Source organism: Hyperoodon ampullatus, assembly GCF_949752795.1.
Source record: "Hyperoodon ampullatus genome assembly, chromosome: 2".
NCBI lineage: Eukaryota > Metazoa > Chordata > Mammalia > Artiodactyla > Ziphiidae > Hyperoodon > Hyperoodon ampullatus.
The window spans coordinates 49,313,373-49,334,684 of NC_136915.1; the positions used below are offsets into that span (position 1 = coordinate 49,313,373).

At 44.8% G+C, this 21,312-nt stretch overlaps 1 protein-coding gene across 5 annotated transcripts in view; it reads right to left on the bottom strand.

The window, feature by feature from the left end:
* The window catches only part of DAB1 (DAB adaptor protein 1), a gene marked incomplete at both ends in the record, with an annotated part of 285,045 nt that overhangs the window by 53,246 nt on the left and 210,487 nt on the right, over positions 1–21,312 (bottom strand). For 3 of the 5 annotated variants that reach the window (XM_079698048.1, XM_079698049.1, XM_079698046.1), the window contains 5 exons: positions 7,130–7,189; positions 14,821–14,886; positions 16,475–16,513; positions 16,990–17,109; positions 17,740–17,871. In XM_079698048.1, the coding sequence (XP_079554174.1) occupies positions 7,130–7,189; positions 14,821–14,886; positions 16,475–16,513; positions 16,990–17,109; positions 17,740–17,871 (417 nt within the window). The remainder of the gene's footprint in view (positions 1–7,129; positions 7,190–14,820; positions 14,887–16,474; positions 16,514–16,989; positions 17,110–17,739; positions 17,872–21,312) is intronic. The other 2 variants (XM_079698050.1, XM_079698047.1) reach the window with 1 other exon arrangement.

The following is a 21,312-nucleotide window of genomic DNA, read 5'->3' on the forward strand; positions in this document are numbered from 1 at the left end:
TTTGCCATGAACGATGGGGGACGGGGGTGTAGGGAAGAGTTGTCCAGAGAATTCTTGAAATTCTTCACATGAATGGATTGCCTCTTCCTACATTTGCAGCAGAGAAATGGAAATAAATCTAGGGCAAGGGAAACCAAGCAGATGCTGATTGTTGGGGGACAGGGGTCTCGTAGAAAAACACCAAGGAGTTTGGAGGGTTGGGGGAAGGTGGCAAAACGGACAACTTTCTGAGCTTTGGAGGTGGGTGGCTTTCATTGAGATGTGCTCCTTAACATTCAAAAATATCTTTTCAACATTGGGATGAAGAAAGTGTGCCACGCAGAGTGAGGGTGCAGGAATGGTTTAGACATGGCCACGCCCTCATAGAATTCAGTCTAGAGGTCGAGAGAGATGTTCACAGCCAGGCAGGGAGTGTTGGGCCTCCGGAGCTCTAAGTGCTCAAAAACAATGAGTAATGGGAGATGGGAACTGAAGCCTGAGTACTAATTCTGAGCGGGTGAGGGTCAGGTGATTCTGACCAGGAGATGGAGGACTTTGCATTTTCTTTAATTCTAAAGGCAGTATATTTTAGCAGAAATTGTGTGGGTGCCTGAGTCAAAACAATGTAGGGTTCAAATTCTGACTCTGTGATCGTGGGTACGTTATGTGACCTCTCGAAGCCTCAGACTCCTTATGTGTAAATGACGGCTACCTCCTCGCAGGGCTGTGATTACTGAAGGAGATAAGCCGAGACCAGAGCCTAGGCTGTCCGTGGCACAGAGCAGATGCTCAGTGGGATCTGCCTGCTTTTTGCCACAGTTACGTTAGCTTTAGATACGGTACATATGGCTACTGTCCTGGCATCATAAAACAAAGGAAGAAACTGAATGGAGGCCTGGACTTCATATCCGATCATCAGGATGTTTAGCAGTTTCTCCCAGCCTGGCTCCTTTTCAGGATACAGACAGATCTAGAGCCCTGATTTCAAGCTCTCTAGAAGGAAACTAAGGAGGAACAGTTTTTTAAGCACCTACTCTGTGCCCAATGCTTGCTGAGTGATATGACTTGATTATAATACTTGGTAAACTTCTTCTCATCCAGAGCACTAACTTCACAGGGCCAGCCCATAACTTACTGCTAGGTACTTCAGGGTGTGCTCCTTTACAGCCAGGTGATAATAATGAAGATACGAATGGGGCCTGTGGGGTACACGGCTGGCAGCTGAGCTACTGGCAGCAAGACGATGAGTTAAGTACATAGGGGCAAATGAAGTGCCGGAGGAGATGAATGATTCTGAGGTCCACCACTGTAGTCACCTTTACAATAGAAGGATTCCCTTATAGAACCATTTATCTGCTGCTTGAATACTCCTAGGTGCATAGAGCTCGCTACTCTGAGAGGCTGTCCCCTTCTTCTGAAAATCAGCTCAGATGGCCTGAAATTTCTTTCTCATCTTGAGCCCAGTTTTGCCCTCTCTTGTCATTAAACTTGAGCCTTTCTCTTAATCATAGGACAGCACATAAAATAAACAGAAGCAACTAATACATACCATCCCTCAATCTTTACCTCCACAGCGTCTCATAAAAGCGACCCCTCACTATCACAGGAAATGCTTTCACGTTGCCGCGTGAGTCTCACGAAAGGCCTGAGATGCTGGTAGCGGATGGTCATCCTTTCCGCTTTGCAGCCCAGCGAAAAAAGTCTCAGGAAGTCGAAGTGATTGACAAAGGGAGGAAAGAACCTCAGGGAGGTCTGATCATTCCTTTCAATTTCTGAAGCCGTGTTTCACCAAAAAGAAATTAATGTCGAGGTCAACGTATCCATTTGACAATCTGTGTCCTTCCTATTACCACGATGCCAAACTTTTCAGAATCTCTCTTTTGAAGGCCAGAAAAAGTTCAGCTAGAATTCACTGGCTCATTATCACCAATAATTAGAAAGTCTTTTATGCCTAATACAACTACATTAAAGGCTTTTAAACTGGGCAATTTAAAAGGTGAAGGATAAAAGATCTTTTTTAGCTGAAAGAATATTACATGAGGGCGTAAGCGGAGGGGAGAAGAAAAGCGCAGAGTATTTCTCATGCAAAAATGGCATAAGTCATACTAAGATTTAGGCCTGTGTCATTGAAACAGTGTGACCTTCACGGTAAGTCTCAACCAAGTTCTGTGCCGTGGGGCATAAAAGGGTCTGAAATGGGCCCTTCAGCAGCCTGTGAATGCCCCGCTGTGGAACTAGATCATGTCCAAAGGCTAACAGAGTGCAAAAAGCACTAAATAATGAATGCAGACCCTTTCTTCCCCACTTAGGAATGTGCATTTTTGACATTCCCAAAGAGGCCAGGGTATTTGTCTAAAGAACATGACAGCATGGTCAGTCAGCTGGCAGAAAGGGAGACTACCTGTTCCCCCAACGTCTTTGAGAGGGAAATTGATGAGAAATGGATGAGAAATTAACCAGGTCTGAGTGCTACTAAGTAAAGGCAGTATGGACTCAGGAGCCAGGACCCCAGTGATCTGCCCAGAAGTGCTTCCATGCCTCATCTGCCTGTTCAAATCCTGCTCATCCTTCAAGGCTTTGCCCAAGTTGTACCCTGTTTCCTGAAACCTTCCTAACTCTAGCCATCCAACATCTCCTGTCAGCAAGCATTTATGCCACTGGATTTCAGAGACCCTGACATAGAAATAGACTCACATATTTAAGATGCAGGAAAGATTAGCCCCCATGCAAAGCTTTTGACTGCCTGGACCAGGAAGGGATGAAATGTATATTTCTAGGAGTGAGTGGGATTTATCCTTATCTGGACTTACAGTTCCCAGGAAATGGTGGAGAGGAGTAAAGCATGACCTTAAGGACAAATCTGCTGGAAGAAGGGGCTATTACAGGTGCAAAGTAAAATAAGCAAACAAAAGCATCCTAATGTGTTATTTGAGAAAACAGAACAAGAAAAGGGTCAGTACATCTGAGCAACTTACGGTCATGGGACAAGGGGGATGTAAAACTACCACAGGGATGAGTAAATGTGAGGGAGTGAAGACATGGAATTGGCTTTCTGCCTAGACCTGGGGCCCAGCTAATCGAAACAAAGCTTTGCTCCCATAAGTTGATGCACTGAGGTGGGTAAGAACAATATAACAAACAGTGAATTCTAACTTCCGCTGCCCTAAAACTCTGAAATCCCCAATACGTCAAATTTGCCACCTTATTGAGGATATCTCTGACCATGGAACAGTGATGACGAGCCACTAGACAGAGGTCTAGACAGAGCTCTAGACAGAGGTTCTAGAGCTGAGATCAAGGGATCTCGCTGGCTTCAAGGACTACAAAAATTTACATGTGCACACATGTTTCTTTCTGGGGAAAGTGTCTACCAGCAAAATCTCAAAGAGATCAGAAATCCCAAGAAGAGTTACCTTAGGGATAGTGATGATTAAAAGTGATTCATGTCCTCAAGGAGCTCACAGAAAAGTAAGGAAAACAAATAGAATAATAGCTCACAGCCACTGAATCCTTACTGTGCACCCAGCACTGTGCTGATTCACATACTTAAGCTCATTTAGTCTTTAGGCAAAAACTACACAGGGCTATCATTAACCCCGAAGTCCAATGGCTCACATGGATACATTAAGAGAAAATAACCCTTTATGATCATTGCAAAGAGAAGGACAAAGGTATCCCAGAGGGGCTGATTACTCTGGGGTAAGAAAGGCTTCCCAGAGGAGGTGTGTCATCACCTAGAATACTTGGCAATCCCCAGCTCCGTGAGAAATGTTGGCTGGTACCCTGCTTGTTAGAGCAACAAATGGAAATGTTTGCATTTAATCTACTCCATACCCCTGTAAGGGTTTTACATAAATGTTTCCTTTAATCTTTTAAACAAAACTACAAGGTAGGCGTTACTTTCTTTTTACAGATGAGGACATTGAGGCTTAGAGATGCAAAAAGCTACTCAAGGACCCTTAGCAGGTGGCCAGGATGAGAGCCATACCCAGATCTGACTCTGAAGACCCGGTGGCCATTTCTTTTGGGGCTGGTTGGTGGCTTTCCCCAGCCACAGCCCCAAGCTGAGTCCCTTATTAGGACTCCATGCAGACCCGTCCCAAGGAGGAAGAAACCAGGTGGTCCCCAGACCAATAGGCCATTGGGCAGTCTCTCTTCTTGTGGGAAACATGTGGGAGCCCCAAACTCCCTGGAAGCTGCCTAACATGGCCTACTTTGGTTGTCTTTGGTTTGTCTTTCTGGGTAAGGAGCAGGTGGTGAGGGAGCAAATAGTGACAACATGGCAGGGATTTTCGGGGCACAGAGGTATCCTAGGGAAGGTACGCTCAGCAGAGAGGCAGGGCTTCCGGGGGAAACCTGGAACACAGGAAGATGTCAGAGCAGCGGGGACATGGGGTATGTAAAGCACCTCTGGGAGGTTTAGGCAAGTGGGACCAACTTTCCAATACATCGACTATTATCTCCTCAAATCATCTTGCAAGTTAGGTTCCAAAACCCCTTTTGGAAGATGAGAACACTGAGACTCAGAGGGGCAAGGAGACCTATCAGATGTCCCACAGGCAGTAAGAACAGGAACTAAGATCCTAGGTGCATCCATCTGCCTCTAACTTGAAATTGTGCTTTTCACCTCCTACCTCTCGTAGGCTTTTATTAATACTCAGATAGTTCATGGAAAAGCCATCATTACCATCAGATGCTTCTAGGACTTTATGGAAGAGTGGGTTGGGAGCCACTGCGGGCCATTCAGGCAGCTCCGATATTTTCCAAGCAAAACCTCAGTATGTATAGTTAATGACTATTTTGGAATCAGAATAACAGGGAATTCCCATTAAAAAAAGTAGCAGGGATTATCATAAATTCCTTCTATGGGGTAGAGTCATTCATATATTTATTATTTATGAATATATAATATATATTATAATAAATATATACTATTCCTAGAGCAGCTGTGAACCAGACCCGGGCTTGCTCCTGGTAACACAAGGACCTCAGGAAGCTCCTGGAAGTAATGAGGAAGAAGAATTCCAACACTGTGTGGTCAGAGGTATTCCTGGAAGAATGATAGGTATGGAGGCACAAAGCAGGGGTGACGTGCTCACATTACTGGGAGAAGTAAACAAAGTCTCCCCAAAACACAATGCTTGACACTAAGCCAGGATGTTGGGGGAAGGCGTGACTCCCCCAGGAAACTGTAGAGTTCCATCGAGCAGGACCAGGAGGGGGCAGGTCAGAGATACAGAGAGGCTGGGACCCGAGTGCTGGGTACGTCAGGCTGAGGAGTCTGAAGGTTTTTATTTTTTTTTTTCAGAGCTATTAAGCATGGAGGTGGTGTGGCCAGACAGGTTAATAACTTCACAAAACCAAGGCGGCAAATGGATCGTGTTTCCTCATGTATCTAAGCCTGTTAGGGGCAAGTGAGGCAATTTAGGCACACATTGAATTGGACGGAGCTGTGTGATAGGGGCTGGACCTAACTGAAACTCGAAGAGCAGACCGGTGTCTCGGTGACACAGAGGCTTGATTAAAAGCAAAGGGCTCGGGGAGAAAAACTGCTCTTTCCCTGAGTGGCACCACACTGCATGCCTTCTACTCTGTTTCTAGGCTCGGGGTTTTTTAAGGGGCTGGTATTCAGACATGTCTTTTCACTAAACTAATGTGCATTGGGTTTTGGAAGCAGTATTTAGGTGGGATATGGTGGTTTCAAGGTATTGGCAGAGTGGGGTAGAGAAATGGACGTGGATCCGAAAGAAAGGTCACTTGGAAAAAGGGGAGCAGGGGCAGGGGAGGGTAAGAAGGGACCAGAAAGACTCCCGACTGGGGAATCCAGAAGCTCAAATTAGGAAGGAGCAACAAAGGCTCGTCTTGCCCCTCTAGCCATTCAATGTTTGAATCCCTGCTCCCTGCCTCCGCCCCGTAATCTTTCTGACAGGTGGTCTCCAAGGCTCTGCTAGTATAGCTCCAGTGACAGGGAGCTCACTCTCTTAGATGCCAGAGTTCCACCCTTGAGCAGCTCTGACTGTCAGTAGGTCACCCTCACTCGGAGTTAGAGCTGGCTTTCTTGGAGGGCCACCCACTGGTCTTGGTTCCAAGAGTTGGCTGATACAGAGCAGTATAATCCCTCTCCCATTAAATGGCCCTGTGGATGCCCATCTCCATATTTATGGTTTCCTTTCTCCAGGCCCTTTAGCTGCCCCTCATGGGATGGGGTTTCAAACGTTATTATTAATCTCATCTTGAAACTTGTGGGATCGTCTTTATGTCTCTCACAGTATGGGGTCCACAGCTGATAACAATGGTCCAGATAAGGTCATTTAGCCTCATAACAGCTCTGTTAGGACCAGAGCTGGGATTCTTGAGGGTCAGCATGACTTCAAAGCCCATGCTCTTTCCACCCATTGTTGAATGAGATCAACAGTGACTGAACGCCCCAGTTCTTTTTACATAAGCTGTGGCAAAGTCACAGGTCCCCCTGCTCAAGGGTCTGCACTGGCTCCCCAGGGCTGCCTGGATTATGTGGAGGGTGCCTTCTGAGTGCCAGCTGAAGGCCTTAAAATATGGTTCTGAGCCCAGCAGTGGCACAGAGCTGAGGATTTTCCTTTGTGTCTCAGATTTCCAGGAGTCCCACTAGCAGATGGGGTCCAGGTATATAGTGGGCCCTCTGGGTTCTCTGAGAGCCCACGATACCTGCTACAGTGTGCTGCCCATTGGCTGGACCCTTATACACTCCAAAGGCTTTGGCCAGCCCTCCTTCTGACCCTCTGAAGCTTCTCGACCACTTTCAAATTGGGTGGACAACTCTCTTCCTAGAACCAAGAACTGCCCCCTGCTTGACCAGGTATAATGAAGTCTTTGGCTGGAGACTTTTTCCATAAAACACCTGAGACTCTGAATCCCTTGGACACAGTAGTTTGCATGATTCAACTCATTTTCACTCATGGGGCCAGACATTCATGCAGACTGGCACCCCCTCCTTGGTCCCATCATTTCCGCCTCATGCCCCCTTCCCCCTGACCCACTGAGGAGTTCCCCAGCAAAGCCATACAGGTTGGGACACGTATCCAGAAGAGCGGCTCTCTTCCTCGGACTGCAGATGTAGCGTCAACATAAAGCCGGTCATGGGAACCCAGCAGAAGGGAGGAGGTATACTTACACTTACAGGTTGACTTTTTGGCACATCATAAACACCTTCCTTCTTTTGGCTGGTGGGAACCTATGGAAAAACCAAATGTGACACAGTCAAAACACTCTGGTGCTACGCTTTCAAAGAACCAAGCAACCAGGCTTCCCCTCCAATGGCTAAGTATGTGTGAGCGCAGCCCCTGAGGGGCCCAACTTCCAGAAGAAGGGGCTGCTGGGATCATGAAAGCTGTGGGCGAGGCTCCTTCTCTCAGGAAAACTGGAGGAGGAGAGGGAGGGTGTGAACCATTCCACAAGGGTCTGCCATGGGGCTCCTCATAGAACCACAGAATAGGAGGCAAAACGCAGAGACCTCAGAGATCACGGGGTGGAAAAAATAATCCTCATCTCACCGAAGACAATAATGAGGCCCAGGGAGGTGCTAAGAGTTGCCTAAAGTGATTAAAAACAGTTTGCAGTGGAGCTTGAACTAGTCCATGCTGATTTGAGATGCAGGCTATTTAAAATACAGTAAATATCAAGGTCCTAGGACAAAGTACAGCTTCTGTTGGGATCATGTACAAACCATCTGAAAATCACCAAAGGTTTCTACTCAAGAAAAGGGCCCATCAGTGGCAGGAAAAGCATGAGAGAAAATCCAGAAAATCTGTTTTTTTGGGTTTTTTTGGTTTTTTTTTTTGGTGATGCGCGGGCCTCTCACTGTTGTGGTCTCTCCCGTTGCGGAGCACAAGCTCTGTGGCCATGGCTCACGGGCCCAGCCGCTCTGTGGCATGTGGGATCTTCCCGGACCGGGGCACGAACCCGTGTCCCCTGTATCGGCAGGTAGACTCTCAACCACTGCGCCACCAGGGAAGTCCTCTGATGGTTTTTAACACTTATCTGTAACTTTTTCCCTCCCTCTCTTCTCTTCCTCATCCATCTGGTCTTGTTGGGCCACGTGGTTACTATCAAGCCCTAAGCAGGTCACTTAGCTCCTCTGAGCTTCACTGTTATAAACTGGAGCTACTGACTCTGCTACTCGCTCAGGTTATTGAGAGGATCAGAGAAAAGAGAGTAAATAATCAAAAACTATTAGGTACCATCATACTGTAAAGTGTTAGAATGATAATTTCTTTTACCATTGATACATTATGTAAATATGTATCTAAATACATATGAATAACTGTGGATGTGTGAGATACTTTTCCAATCAGTCAATCAGGGGCCTTGTTCTGAAACATTCCAGTTGGAAAGCAATCACTAGTTCATCCTTAGCAACTAGCAAAGCTTACCACAAACCACCATGGGAGGTATCAGCCAGCAGTGGTTTTCTAAATGTCTGATAACCTGTCCTGCTTTCCATCAGACAGGGAGCCCCTTAAAAGCAAGCACAGTGCCTAACAGCCAGTAGGCATTCGGTAGGTGTCTGCTGGGTAAGTGTACCACTGAGAATTGTAGAGAATAGTGAAGAAAAAGACAAAGTATCTTTTAGGCTGGGACCAGCTAACCACACCATTCTTCTTAGATAAGTAAGAATTTGAGCTTATTCCTTGAGTCCCTTTGTCATTTTCACTCTCATTTACCTTAAAATCCTTCCAATAACCCTAAGAAGTTGTTATTATAATCTCCACTTTACGTAGTAGAGAGTGAGGCTCAGAGTTGTTACGGAAATTTGCCCAGAGCTTCAAAGCTGGTAAGTGATCAGATTCAAATGTAGCTCATTCTGGCTATGGAACAAGACATTTATCACTAACAGTATAAGCTAACACTGCCAGGGCACTTTTTATGTGCGAGGCATCACGCTAGACATTTGTGTTTACATACATTCTCATGTAATCCTTGGGACAAGTCTTATCAGGTGAGGATGACAATTGTCCCCATGCTGCAGAAGAGGAAAAGGAGCCCTGGAGGGGGTCCCTCCGTCCGTGAATGGAGAGCCAGGAGCTTAAGCCTGGGCGGTCTGCCTTTGAACCGCTACAGCATATACAGCTGCAGCCCACCCCTGTCCCCACCATTCCCACAGCAGTTTCAGGTGCCTCTTTTCCTCTGACATCACATTCTACACTCCCAGAAGCTCGTGCACATTCTTGTGAAAAATGTGACTCTGAGTGAGCATGGCTGCACAAAAGATGTGCTTTCGGAGCCACTTCTGCAAACCTTAGTTTGCTGGTAGTCCATGAAGAATGTAATTTCTTTGCTCCTGATAAGTGAGCTCTGTCTAAAAGGAATACTCTAAGAATGCCTACAGAGTCCTTGTTAACGAGGGCCAATAAATTACCAGCCCTCACTTTTATTTTTACTAGCTCACCCTTGCCTGGGCAAAACGAACAGTGTTTTTCTGTTCCCCGTAATTCACTGCTCACTATGGGCACTTAGCAAGTTGAACCACAGCTGACTCTCAATTATGCCTGCAAATGGAGGAGAAGCAGTGGGATGGCGAAACCCCAACCGTGCATAATTGAAAAAAGCTTTTCTGCTTGGTTGTCCCATGGGTGAGATACCAAATCTGCCTGTTTTTCCCTTTAAGATTTTTTTCTGCCGGGACATCTTCTTGGGAGACTTGTCTGACTCTCTAGGACTGATTTGAGCCTTCCTCTGTACTCCTGTAACCTCTGGTGCATCCTTTCATTAAGAAGTAAGTTACCAAGAACCTATTAAGCGTCATGCACTGTGCTTTACCCAGGACAATGGTGGCGAACAAGATGAATGTGGCCCCTGATTTATCGGCGCTCCTTGACTTGCTGGGGGGAGATGGGAAAGTCATCAGGCTATTGAAGGAGGGTGTAAAAATGTGCTTTATCTTATAAAGGAGTTGTCAAACCACATTGCAGCTTCCTGGTCACTCTGAATTCTGACTGATCTAGAAGCTTGCTGAGGGCAGGGCGGTTATATTATTATCCTTGTTTCCCCATCTGTAAATCGTGGTTAAACAAGAAATTTCTAAGCATCAAACATTTACCACATGTGTGCTGAGGACAGAACACTAGCAGAAGCGCTAAAAGGATGAAGGCCTGCAAGTGCCTGGGTCCTGATTCTCATCTCCCCCTAGCTGGTCCATCCCGTCTGTAGACCATTTCAGTAACATGATGGTGTGTAGAGTGATAACAGTCCTGGACCAAAAGGAGGCCAGAGGTCTGGTTCCTAATCCTGGCTCTGCCACAGGTTGTGTGATCCTGGAGAGGTCACTTTGTTCTCTGAACCTCAGTTTCCTCATCTGGTTGGCCTGAGTACCCAAGGAGTTACCTAAAAACACCTTGAAGGTGGGTACCAGGCTGTGGTTACTATTACATCCTCATGTGCCTGGAACAGGCTAGGTGCTCCATACATAATTACTTTTTGAATGAACGAATGAAATTAGTCTAAAAGCTATACATTAAGGACCATCCATACAGAAGACACTTTTAGTGCAGCAACATATTAACAGGATGGAGAGACAGGTTAAGAGCTGGGTGACATAGGATTAGAGACATATCCTTTTAAAATAACAATATGTGACATCTTGGGTGATTAAAAATGATTTTTGAATGAACAAACTTGGAGAATGTGCCCTTGGTGAGCTGCGATCTCGCTTATGCTGGAAGCTTGTTAATGTATGAAAGAACACTGGGTTTAGAATCAGAGGCTCTGGCCTTGGGCCCATCACTTAAGTATGAAGGACTTGAATTTCTTACATTTAAAATGGTAGTCATCGCAACTGTTCTCATCTCACGGAGTTACTGGAAGGGTGAAAATTAAGTGATGGGTAAAAACGCTCTGTACTGTGAAGCTCTGTGTTGTTTTAAAAAGACAACTGATCCTTTTTTCTGAGGCATGCAAATAGAAAGACAATTATTATTATTAATCCGGTTTGGAGAATGAGACTACTGAGCCTCAAAGAGAGGTGACATTTACTCAAGGGTCTTTCCCTCCCTTGTGTTCGAGTTACAAATAGCAAAGTCAAGGGAGGCTGCAGCTTTCCGCTGCACTCTCTGACAAGATGAGGCAAGCAAGTCATGTTCTACTTCACTTAATACACCATCATAAGACGGCTGGAGCAGCATCTGATATTGATGGCATTAGGAAGTAAAAGGAAGTGACATTTACACAGAACCTACTAGGTACCAAGTGCTGTCCTGGTTGCTTTACATCTTCACACCACTTCTAGAAGCAGAGAACACAGTACCCCTATTTTGTAGCCCCGGAAATTGAGATACAAAAGTGAGGTACCTCACCTGAGGCCACAGAACAGTTAAAAACTTAGGCCCTCATTCCCGAAAACAGAGGATAAATAAAATCAAATCTGAGACTACCCTGATCAAGCTGAAGTATAAGAAACATTGCAATCGACTCAGGAGGCATAGATATGGAACACTTGTAGGCCCTAAAAAAACCCTGAGGCTCCCAATAGCAGCTCCCTAAGGGCCCAGCCTTATCTTTAGGCCCAAGAGCTTATCTCTTGTAAAGCAAACTGAGGCCCAGCGGGCTGGCGAAGCAAGAGAGGAGGATGACCAGAGGCCTTTCCAAAAGAGGGCGATAAAATATTCATTCCTTTAGATGGTACCTTCGTATTAATGATGGACAGATGAGAAGATCCTGGGCATGAGAACTGTTAAAACAAGTGTGATTTTTTTTTAGATAGTGACTTGAAACCTACATAGAATCTACTTGTAAAACTCAGCATCAAGGACATTCTAAGCGGGAAAGAGCCTTGGATTTATTTTGTGTACAGAGGTCAGAGAGACCTGGCTATGAGTGGGGGGTTCTACCTCTTGCTAGCTCTGTGACCCTGGGCAAGATACCTTATCTTTGCGAGGCTCACTTTCCTCATCTGTAAAGTGGAAATAATGATATAAGGTACTTGGGGCTGCTGTGAGACATAATAAGATACTGCATGTAAGCACCCGTTCACAGGGACCTGGCTCTATAACTGTTACCAACCCCCTCCCCCCGCCACACACCCCATTTCCAAGAGTCTTGTTGCTCTGTAAAGCAAGCCAGCATGCTCCTCTAACAGTCCTATGATGAAGCACTAGTTGCAAAGAACAGAAAAGGGCCATGCCCGAGCCTCTTCAGTCTTATTTGCTCATTTTACAGATGAGTAAACTGAGGCCCAGAGAAAGAAAGGAACTGACAAGGTGGCTTAATTGCTGTGGATTCAGTGTGTGACTGGGATGAAGCCTCTTCTTTACAGTCTCCACGTGATCTTGTTTCATTCTCATGAAAACATGTGATTTAGGGAGAACTTATTCCCCTATATATCGTTGGGGAAACTGAGTCTCAGAGAGGGCAAGGGTCTTGCCCATTACCCCTCAGCCAAATGTAATTGGTGACAGAGCCAGAACTATACCCCAGTTCCCTGCTGGCTGAAACCAGTTCTTCCCAGTACACTAGGCTGCCCCCGCAGAGTCCCCTGCAGGGCACAATGGGAGCCCTGCCAACTGTAGCTAACTCTGAAATCAGGATCCTCTTATACTGAAAAGCCTAATTTTATTTTCAAAGGTGCTTCCTCTTCATAGGATGACTGGTTAGTGGTTTCCTCTGGCCTCATACTGTAACTGAGCAGGACCCTGTGGGGTTTTCCCTGGACAGACTCCTCCCCCATATCCTCTGAAAGTACCTAGATAATAGGATCTGATATACATCTCCCGCGCTGTTTTGCAGATGCTAAAACCTCCACCAAATTGAAGAAATTAACTACTTGATGACCATGACCATGTAGCCCCCAGACCCACTGATGCCTAAGGATTGATACTGTGACACCACCTTGTTACCACATGATTAATCGATCAGAGAATTGTGCACGAGCTGATCACATCCCTGCCACTCCCCTCCCTCACCTGGCCTTTAAAAATGCTTTCCTGAAACCCATTGGGAAGTTCAGGTGTTTTGAGCACCAGCTGCCCTGGACTCCTTGCGTGGTGCCCTGCAATAAACTTGGCACTTTCCTTCACCACGACCTGGTGTCAGTAGATTGTCTTTACTGCGTGGGTGAGCGGATCCAAGTTTGGTTCAGTAACAATACTGAGACACTGCAAGGTTGTACCTTAAAATCTGACATTGAGGACAGATATGCAACTTTTCTGTTTAAAGATAGAAACTTCATAAGCAATGATTTTAAACAAAGACTCAAAGCGCAACCTCACACTTGAATCCAACCCAGACGGATCCAGTGGATAGAAATAGATTATTACTCCATAGGGCTGGTTAAACCGAGTTGTTGGTAGAGCTAACATTATATTTTGGTCATTTAGAATTCTGTGCATTTGATGGAAATTGAAAATCTGTTTTACTTTTGTTACATAAGTAATGCACGCCCAAGGCAGAACAACAGACCACACAACTAAGTAAATTAAGGAAATTAAAATCACTTATTTAAACACATTAACATTTTTCCTGCTTCTGTAATGTTTTTATTTCAAATTAGGACTAAAATTCTAATTAGTGAAAAAGTGGAAGTCGTCTTATTTGTTTGATGTGAGCTGTGTTGTAATTACTCAGACTCTTTGATGGAAAAGCAGAGGGGAAGCACCATGAGTCCCACCTTCACACACCTGCCTGGGTTTGATCCCGGCTCTAAACAGCTGTACAGCCCTGAGGAAGCTACTCAACATCTCTGAGCCTCAGTTTCCCCCTGAGAGAGTGGGATTAAAATACCTATTTTATAGTATATTTAGGAGAATTAATTAGGTAAAAAGTGTGTTCAGCAGACTTGTGGTTGCCAAAGGAAGGGAGTTGGGGGAGGGAAGGATTGGGAGTTTGGGGTTAGCAGATGCAAACTATTATATAGAGAATGGATAAACAAGGTCCTACTGTATAGCACAGGGAACTATATTCAATATCCTGTGATAAACCATAATGGAAAAGAATATGAAAAAGAAAGTATATATATATGTATAATTGAATCATCTTGCTGTACAGTAGAAATTAACACAACACTGTGGATCAATTATACTCCAATAAAATTTAAAAAACGTGTGTTCAGGGTTCTTCACATAAGCAGCCATTTAAGAATATTACTTTACCTTCCCTTCAGAAGGGGTAAAACTTTAGCTAGACTTTCTTTTATTCAGTTAGTATTCCCAGTGTTGTCTCCAAATAGCATTTTTGAATTTGGCCTTCATTTTCAGTAGTGCATTTGACTTTTTAAAGAAATTCAACAGCACATTCTTTTGAGAAATGAAGGACCCTATTATATTCCAGACAACAACCCTCCCATGGATTACTTTAGTAAAATGGAATGTTTGATTTCTGAGTCAACTGAAAATAGTTAAGCTCCATTAAAAATTAAAACACTGTGCCCAGTTGGCCATTAACCATGTCTACAATCAGGCATGAAAACTACTGGTAAATGGCAGGGAAGTGGGAACCAACTCATGTGAAGGTTTTTTTTTTTTTTTTTTTTTTTTTTTTGTGGTACGCGGGCCTCTCACTGTTGGGGCCTCTCCCGTTGCGGAGCACAGGCTCCGGACGCGCAGGCTCAGTGGCCATGGCTCACGGGCCCAGCCGCTCCATGGCATGTGGGATCTTCCCAGACCGGGGCACGAACCTGTGTCCCCTGCATTGGCAGGTGGACTCTCAACCACTGCGCCACCAGGGAAGCCCCATGTGAAGGTATTTTAACAAGCCCAGGATGACCAGAAGAGCGATGTGGAACATGTGAGTGAGGAGAGAGCCCGTGGCTGCTCAGCCCCTTCTGTGCACTTACTGGTGGTGGTGCAAAGGTAGGAGAGGAAAGCGGTTTTATACCTGATAAATGTTTTCTTCCATTTCGGGATCACGGATTGGCTCGTGTCCAGCCTCAAACACAATGTACTATGAGGAACGGCCAGAGAGGAAAAGTCAGAGGGGAAAATGAAAGAGGGGGAAAAAAAAAAGCATTTGGAATTCAGGATACAAATCGCAGTGAGCATTAAAGACACAGGCACAGGAGAAAACACCTTCAAGAGACAACTGAATTACTGACATTCCAAATGGCCTGACACATTCCTGCCTCTTCTAAGGAAAACTGTGTCCAATGGTCAGCCCTTTAGCCACATCTGCATAAGCCCTCTGCAGACCTCTCTGGGGATATAACCTCTTTATTCAGTGGCATTTATCTCGGCAGTGTCTGCATGTGCTGGCACTGCTGAGTAGGAATGATATCTCCTGGGATCCCAACTTTGCAAACCCTGGGCTACAGTGGTCTCGCCCCTTTGCTCCCTAAGGCCCAGGGTCATATGCCAATTCTGACTTTGCTCAGAAGCCCCAAACTCCCTCATCTCATAAATATCACTTTACTTTACATTCTCAGTTTTAAATACCGAAATTAACTTTTCCATGTACATGTTTCAGACTCTAAAGGACTGGGCCATTTCAAAAAGGGCAATGCTCGTCAATCTCCCAGCCCACGAACCAGGGGCTGAGCTCATATTATAGACAAATCCATGCCTCTGGCATTCTAAAGCAAGGCTTGCCGTCCAGTGCACCTCTGACTTTTGTTTGCCAACTATGTCAGATACTTCTTCTCCTTCAAGTTATTCAGACTCTATTACTTTTTTATCCATATTATTTTCCTTTTGTTATAGCAGTAGCAGCTCTCTGGGTGAAACTCTGCATTTATATAGAATGCATGTGTGACACACACATACATAACATATGTGTGTCCCAGTTAGAAATGTAAGTTTCAGATTGTATTTTATGTCCCACAAGTCAAATGTTTGGCTTTGTTCTCTCCTTGGGAATAAGCACAGAGTGGGAGAGGCCTCCTCTTCCCTCTTCTGCATCTGTTTAAGCAGAGAATATCCTTGAACTCAAGAGAGGCCATCTCTACCTACACTTAGGCTGCAACCTTGAACAGAGCACAGAGAAAGCTACGGGCAGGCATGTCTCTGGGATCTCCCTTCCCCCACTCACAACAGCCCCTGTGCCATGAGCCAGGGAGTCAGGGGGCAGCCTAGCCAATCGGGGGCCCGAGGGACTTCTCCTCACAGCCTTTCTCAAGCTCACAAACCGTCCTTTGGGTTTGTGTTCAAATGTCGCCAAATGTCAGTCCCCATCTCTGGTTCTTAACTCACTGAAGCCACCTCATTATTTATAGTCTCTCTAATGAACTCAGAATATTCAAGAGACTCTTGCAAACATTCAGCTCTGGGATCAAACTTTTACAGATTGTGGAGAGGGCTGAGGCAGGGCAAGAAGGGAGAAGTCTATTTCCAAATCCCACGCTATTGATGCCGGCCAAACTTCTGTGAGTTTTTATGGAAATTCATTCCTGGAGGGGTTGGCAGCCCTCACCCTCAGAAATAATCTTGGTCCCTCTCCAGGCTCTGCAGCCATCGGATCCTTCAGGTCTCTGTCAAAATGTCTATACCACAGGCCTGGCCATTCCTGACCCTCGACCCCAACTAGTTTCAGAAATTACCTGGTATACAGGATCTTCAACATCCTCTTCCAGAATTGTCTACCGCAGAGTGAGGGAAGGGAGGATGCAAAGCAGAGGATATAAAGCGAGAGATGTGAGACGGTATTCAGAAATTACAGGACAGTGAAGAAACCAGCTCTGGGTAGGAGAGGCTGGCGGGTCATTAAGGCAGAAAACAGGCAGAAAAAAATGAAAACCCTGGTGATATTTTACCATTGCACAATCATCTCCAAATCTGATTCCACCCACTGCTAACAATAGCAAACGCAGTTGGGTTTCCCTAGGTCTCCTCCCCTGAAAGCTTCCCCTGGTTTCAAGACTTCTCTTTCTCCAACACGTCTAGAACCTCAGTGAATAAGGGCTCGTGTCTAGTGGCTTTGCTTTCAGTCATTTACACGGGACCCTTTCATCTTTGTTTATTTCTACTTGGCAGCAGGAGGAGAAGCCTTGACTGTCAGTTTTCACGTCTGTTTATTTTAAGCCCCTGTTGTCTCAGGATAAATTCACAGGTATACCTGATACACAGCTTGTTCGCATTGCTTATCCTTTTGTGCCTTTTTTTCCAATTCTTCTCTTTGCTTCAATTCATAAATAAGTTGAAAGAGATCTCTCAAGTCCAGAATAACGGGTTCAGCCTGGAGTAAAAGGTAGTAAAGCACGTTAATAAAAGTTACTAAGCTGGTTACTAAGCTGCAGCGACCAATTTTTGTTTTTGCTGGCTACAACCCGCAGCCCTTCCTTTTTCTATTAAACTGCAAGCATTCCATCTTTAATTAATTCTACCTTGTTTCATTGGTTTAGCAAAATTGCATCTAAGCTAAAGTTCATTTCTTCAACTAATTATATCTGCAAATTCATAACAATCCTAAGCATAAAAGGCACTGCTTCTATTTATTAGTAATTTCAAATTCAGTAAAGTTAGGGTAGGCCTTATGCAAAATAGCTATTTGTTTCTTCTTATTTTCTTTTTAAATGAGGCTATGAACACAAGGAAACTTATTTGTATAGTGTGCTTCCATCCAGCTTAATCAAAGGAAAACAGTTAGTCAGTACGAAATACCCATTAGAAAAAACAACAACCACACAACTGGATGGGCGTGAGCATGCTTCTTTGCTCCAAGGCTGTTCATCTCTTCTAGATGGGAAGCTGAGTGTCAGCATCGCTGAGTCATATGGCACAGTGGGCCTCCGAAGACCAACAGTGTGGCTGTGCTGCCCCAGAAAAGGTACAAGGAAAGGTATCCTCTTCGGATTGGGATACTCACCGCCTGGGCTGTTTTTATGGCCACAAATCTGTGATTCCCTTCCTTCCCACAAACGTATCCGAAGGCCCGGTGATCTGTGATGTCCTTGGCGATGTAGGAAATTTCGTGAACAGCGTGATGCTGCTGAAGGGCCTATGAGAAACAAAAAGAAGAGCCTATTTCAGGGGACTTTCCCTCCGAGCTGCTGATCAATAAGAGATGTGTTTCCGCTACATGTGAACAAGCCTGGAGGGCTCTGGAAAAGCTGTTTGGTCCAGATGGAAGGAAGAAGAGCTGTGCCTGCCCTTGAGAAATGGAGGCTTCCTTCCATGGTCCTGGTGCTGTGACCAGAGAGATAAACAGGATTGCTCAGATGCTGAAAGTGCATCTGGCTCTTTTTTCTGCTTGCCAGGACCAGTCAGCCTCACTCAGTGGTATAGGCTCCTGCTACATCTTTCTTCACGATGCAGCCCAGTCTAAGTTCTGGATTGATATTTAGTACATTTACATATCCAGGGCCTCTGGCTTGCCCTGCTGGAAGATGGACATTGCACAATGACAGGGGGTGCCCTTCGCATTCAGAGAACCATAGATGTGCATGGTTATAACAATTTTCCAAGAGGTGGCGATAGAGTGACTTGAGGATCAAACACCCTTCTTTGTTTTGCCCAAGGTCACCACACCTCTGAGGCTTCTCATGGGTTGGTCCCCATGTCCGCAATGCCTGTTCTTTTATCCACCTGCCTGAATCCTATTCCTCTTGCAAAGCCTATCTGAAATAGCACCTCCTCTGTGAAACCCCCTGATCAAGGCTTGCCTTCCCTTTCCCTGCAGATGTGCTTCCTCCCGCTTCTGTGTTTCCCTAGAGCTTTAGTCTCTAGCGATATTGAAACTCCTGATGGATTCCTCACACACAGCTACCTTGGCTCCTGCTTTCATAGATCTTCCTTCTCTGATATATTTGCCTAAATCCCAGTCTTCCCCACCAGCCTCTGTCTTGTTCACCTTTGCCATCCTAATACCTTGCTCTGTGCCTGACCCACAGTTGTTAACTAAAGTAAATTGGGATTGCTGATCAGTAATTCAAAAATCTTTTGATATGGACCTTCCTGCCTTTATTATCTAAACTTCAACAAATAATACTCACCATCCTGTTAAGTGATGGTGAACTTTATGGCCATTTTTCTATATTAAATGTTCCTAAAGCAATCCTCATTAAACAGTCCTCTGTATGTATCTGTGCATTATACGATGTGTTTCAAGTCCTTACAAAGGACCTTTTCATTATCCAGGGTGTTAAGAAGCTTGAATTCTAGCCACTATATGTGAACACAAGGCACTCACTGTACCTCTCTGGATCTCCGTGTATTCCTCTATTAAAGAAGAACTCTGAACCAGATCAATGGCTCCTAACCCAAAGCTCTGGATCTACTGGGGTGATTAAAAGTAATAAAAAGAGGTACCAGGCAATTTTCAACATTTCAAAAAGCTAAACAGAAATGTATAATTATCCCTAATAAGATGACACCTTTTATCGTGCATGCCAATGCAAACGCCAAGTTTATTTAGAACCGTATCCGGTTACTGTCGTACTCCTTAGCTCATCTTGGAGCAGATTCTCTTTGGCAATTAGTGATGGATTCAAATAATGCAAATAGGAAAGTGAATGATTATAAATGCATTTTTTTTTGGTGAACAAAGTTTCCCACATTACTAAGTTTGTAGAGGGAAGGAGAAATGTAACACAAGGAGAATTTGGTTACGAAAATGTTGGGAACCACTGGAGTACATTTTCTCCCAGGTCTCTTTCCATCTCCCTGGATCCTTTAGCCATTTGGATCTCACATCACACAGCCAGCCTCTCAGGACAGTGGGCACCTGCCTCTCATGAAGGCTATTGCCTTGGTTCTGGATTATTGGCCCTGACCTTCCAAAATGTCCATTCCCCAGCCTGTTGCCATCTTTCCAGGCTTCTGACCTTAGGAATCATTTCTGCAGTAGAATTGGTTGCTGCACCTTTACCTTCCAGAGTCTGGCCATTCACTCATCTCTTTACTACTCTTGGGACTCTCCAGGTGGCTTCAAGCCTGTCCAGGTTGCCCAGTGTCTACTGGACATCACGCTTGGAGGGTGGTATCACTGCCTGGTCACCCTAGCCCCTCAAGTGGCCATAAGACAACTGTATAATTCTAGTGGATTTTCACACAAAGTTGGTGAAGAAGGAAGTATTTGTCAGTAAAATGATCAAGATCTATTTGCTCCTGTTTTATTAAGAGAACATATTTAGCTAGCAGAGAAAAACTGCTCAGAGAGCAGTAGCTTTTTCATGGTGGTAATGATGCAAAATCAATGAGATTTATATTCATGAAACATGGGGGTATTGATTTAGAGGCTTTTGTGAGCTCGAGTGGTATACAGTAGGGAAAGTGGGAGACAAAGGCATCCTCCTTCTCTCCCTTCCCTGCAAGTATGTCTTTCTCTGCATAATACGGTGAATGTTAACCACATCTTCTATCGAATCAAAGTTTGACGACAGTACTTATTGATTGCCAAGTGGAATATTGCTCTAAAATTAAACCACAATTAGAAGTCTTCCTGGTCGAATTAGATTTGGAGATGATTGTGCAATGGTAAAATATCACCTACTAGGCAAGATAGCAGACGGAGATGTTTTAATTTATCTGGGAATGCTCATTAAGTGTTTTAAAATCAAAACATTTTTAACGCCTTATGATATCTAATGTTGCCTCGCTTAAAAATATTTGTAACATTACCTTTTCCTATAGTTAATTTTAGGACATGTTAAAAAGAATTGTTCTGGAAGAGGCTCATTCATTTGGAAACGAAGAGCCAGTAAGGGGATACGTCTCCACTTTCTCCAACCTTAATCATGCACGTGTCATACAGATCCTTGGAAATACAAATATATTAGAATCCTGCTAATCCCACATTATCACATTCATCTTGGCAACACAGAGGACCTTGTAAATACTTGTTCACTGAGCCTCAAAATTGCTCCATGTCTTTAAACAAGTTTTATCAGCACAAATCAAAGACAGTTGGAGCCAGGGGAAACTTAAATATTGTATAGTTCACCTCCGAGTTTATTCATCAAAGGACTGAGGGTCAGACTGTGTTCTGGCTGGACCAGTACTTAACCCAGGCCCCACTCTCCCTACTCAGGATGACAAAGCATTGAAAAGAGGAAACAAGATTATTTAGAATCAAGGTTCCTTTCTTTAGACTCCTGGGTCCCTAGACCAACAACAAAACCATGATCTCTGATAACCTGGGATGAAGAAAGGGAACTGCAGAAGGAGGTAGAGTTGAGGCTGTTCTGGATTCCAGCAGGATTCTGAGGTCAGAAAGGGTCATCAGTCAGAAGGTTTGGGGTCAAGGCCAGCTATCAGGATCTCAAAGAAAAAGGTCAAGACCACATGGTCTGGAAGGGGACTCTCGGGCTTGGCTACCTGTGGTATTTGCCGAGCAGCCAAGGCCACAAAGGGGAGATGAGGCCCTTGGTCACAGGAGAAAAGGACCGTTTCATCCCAGGAGTGTTTCTGTGTGGAGTTTCTGGGGCGTCATGGGTTGTTC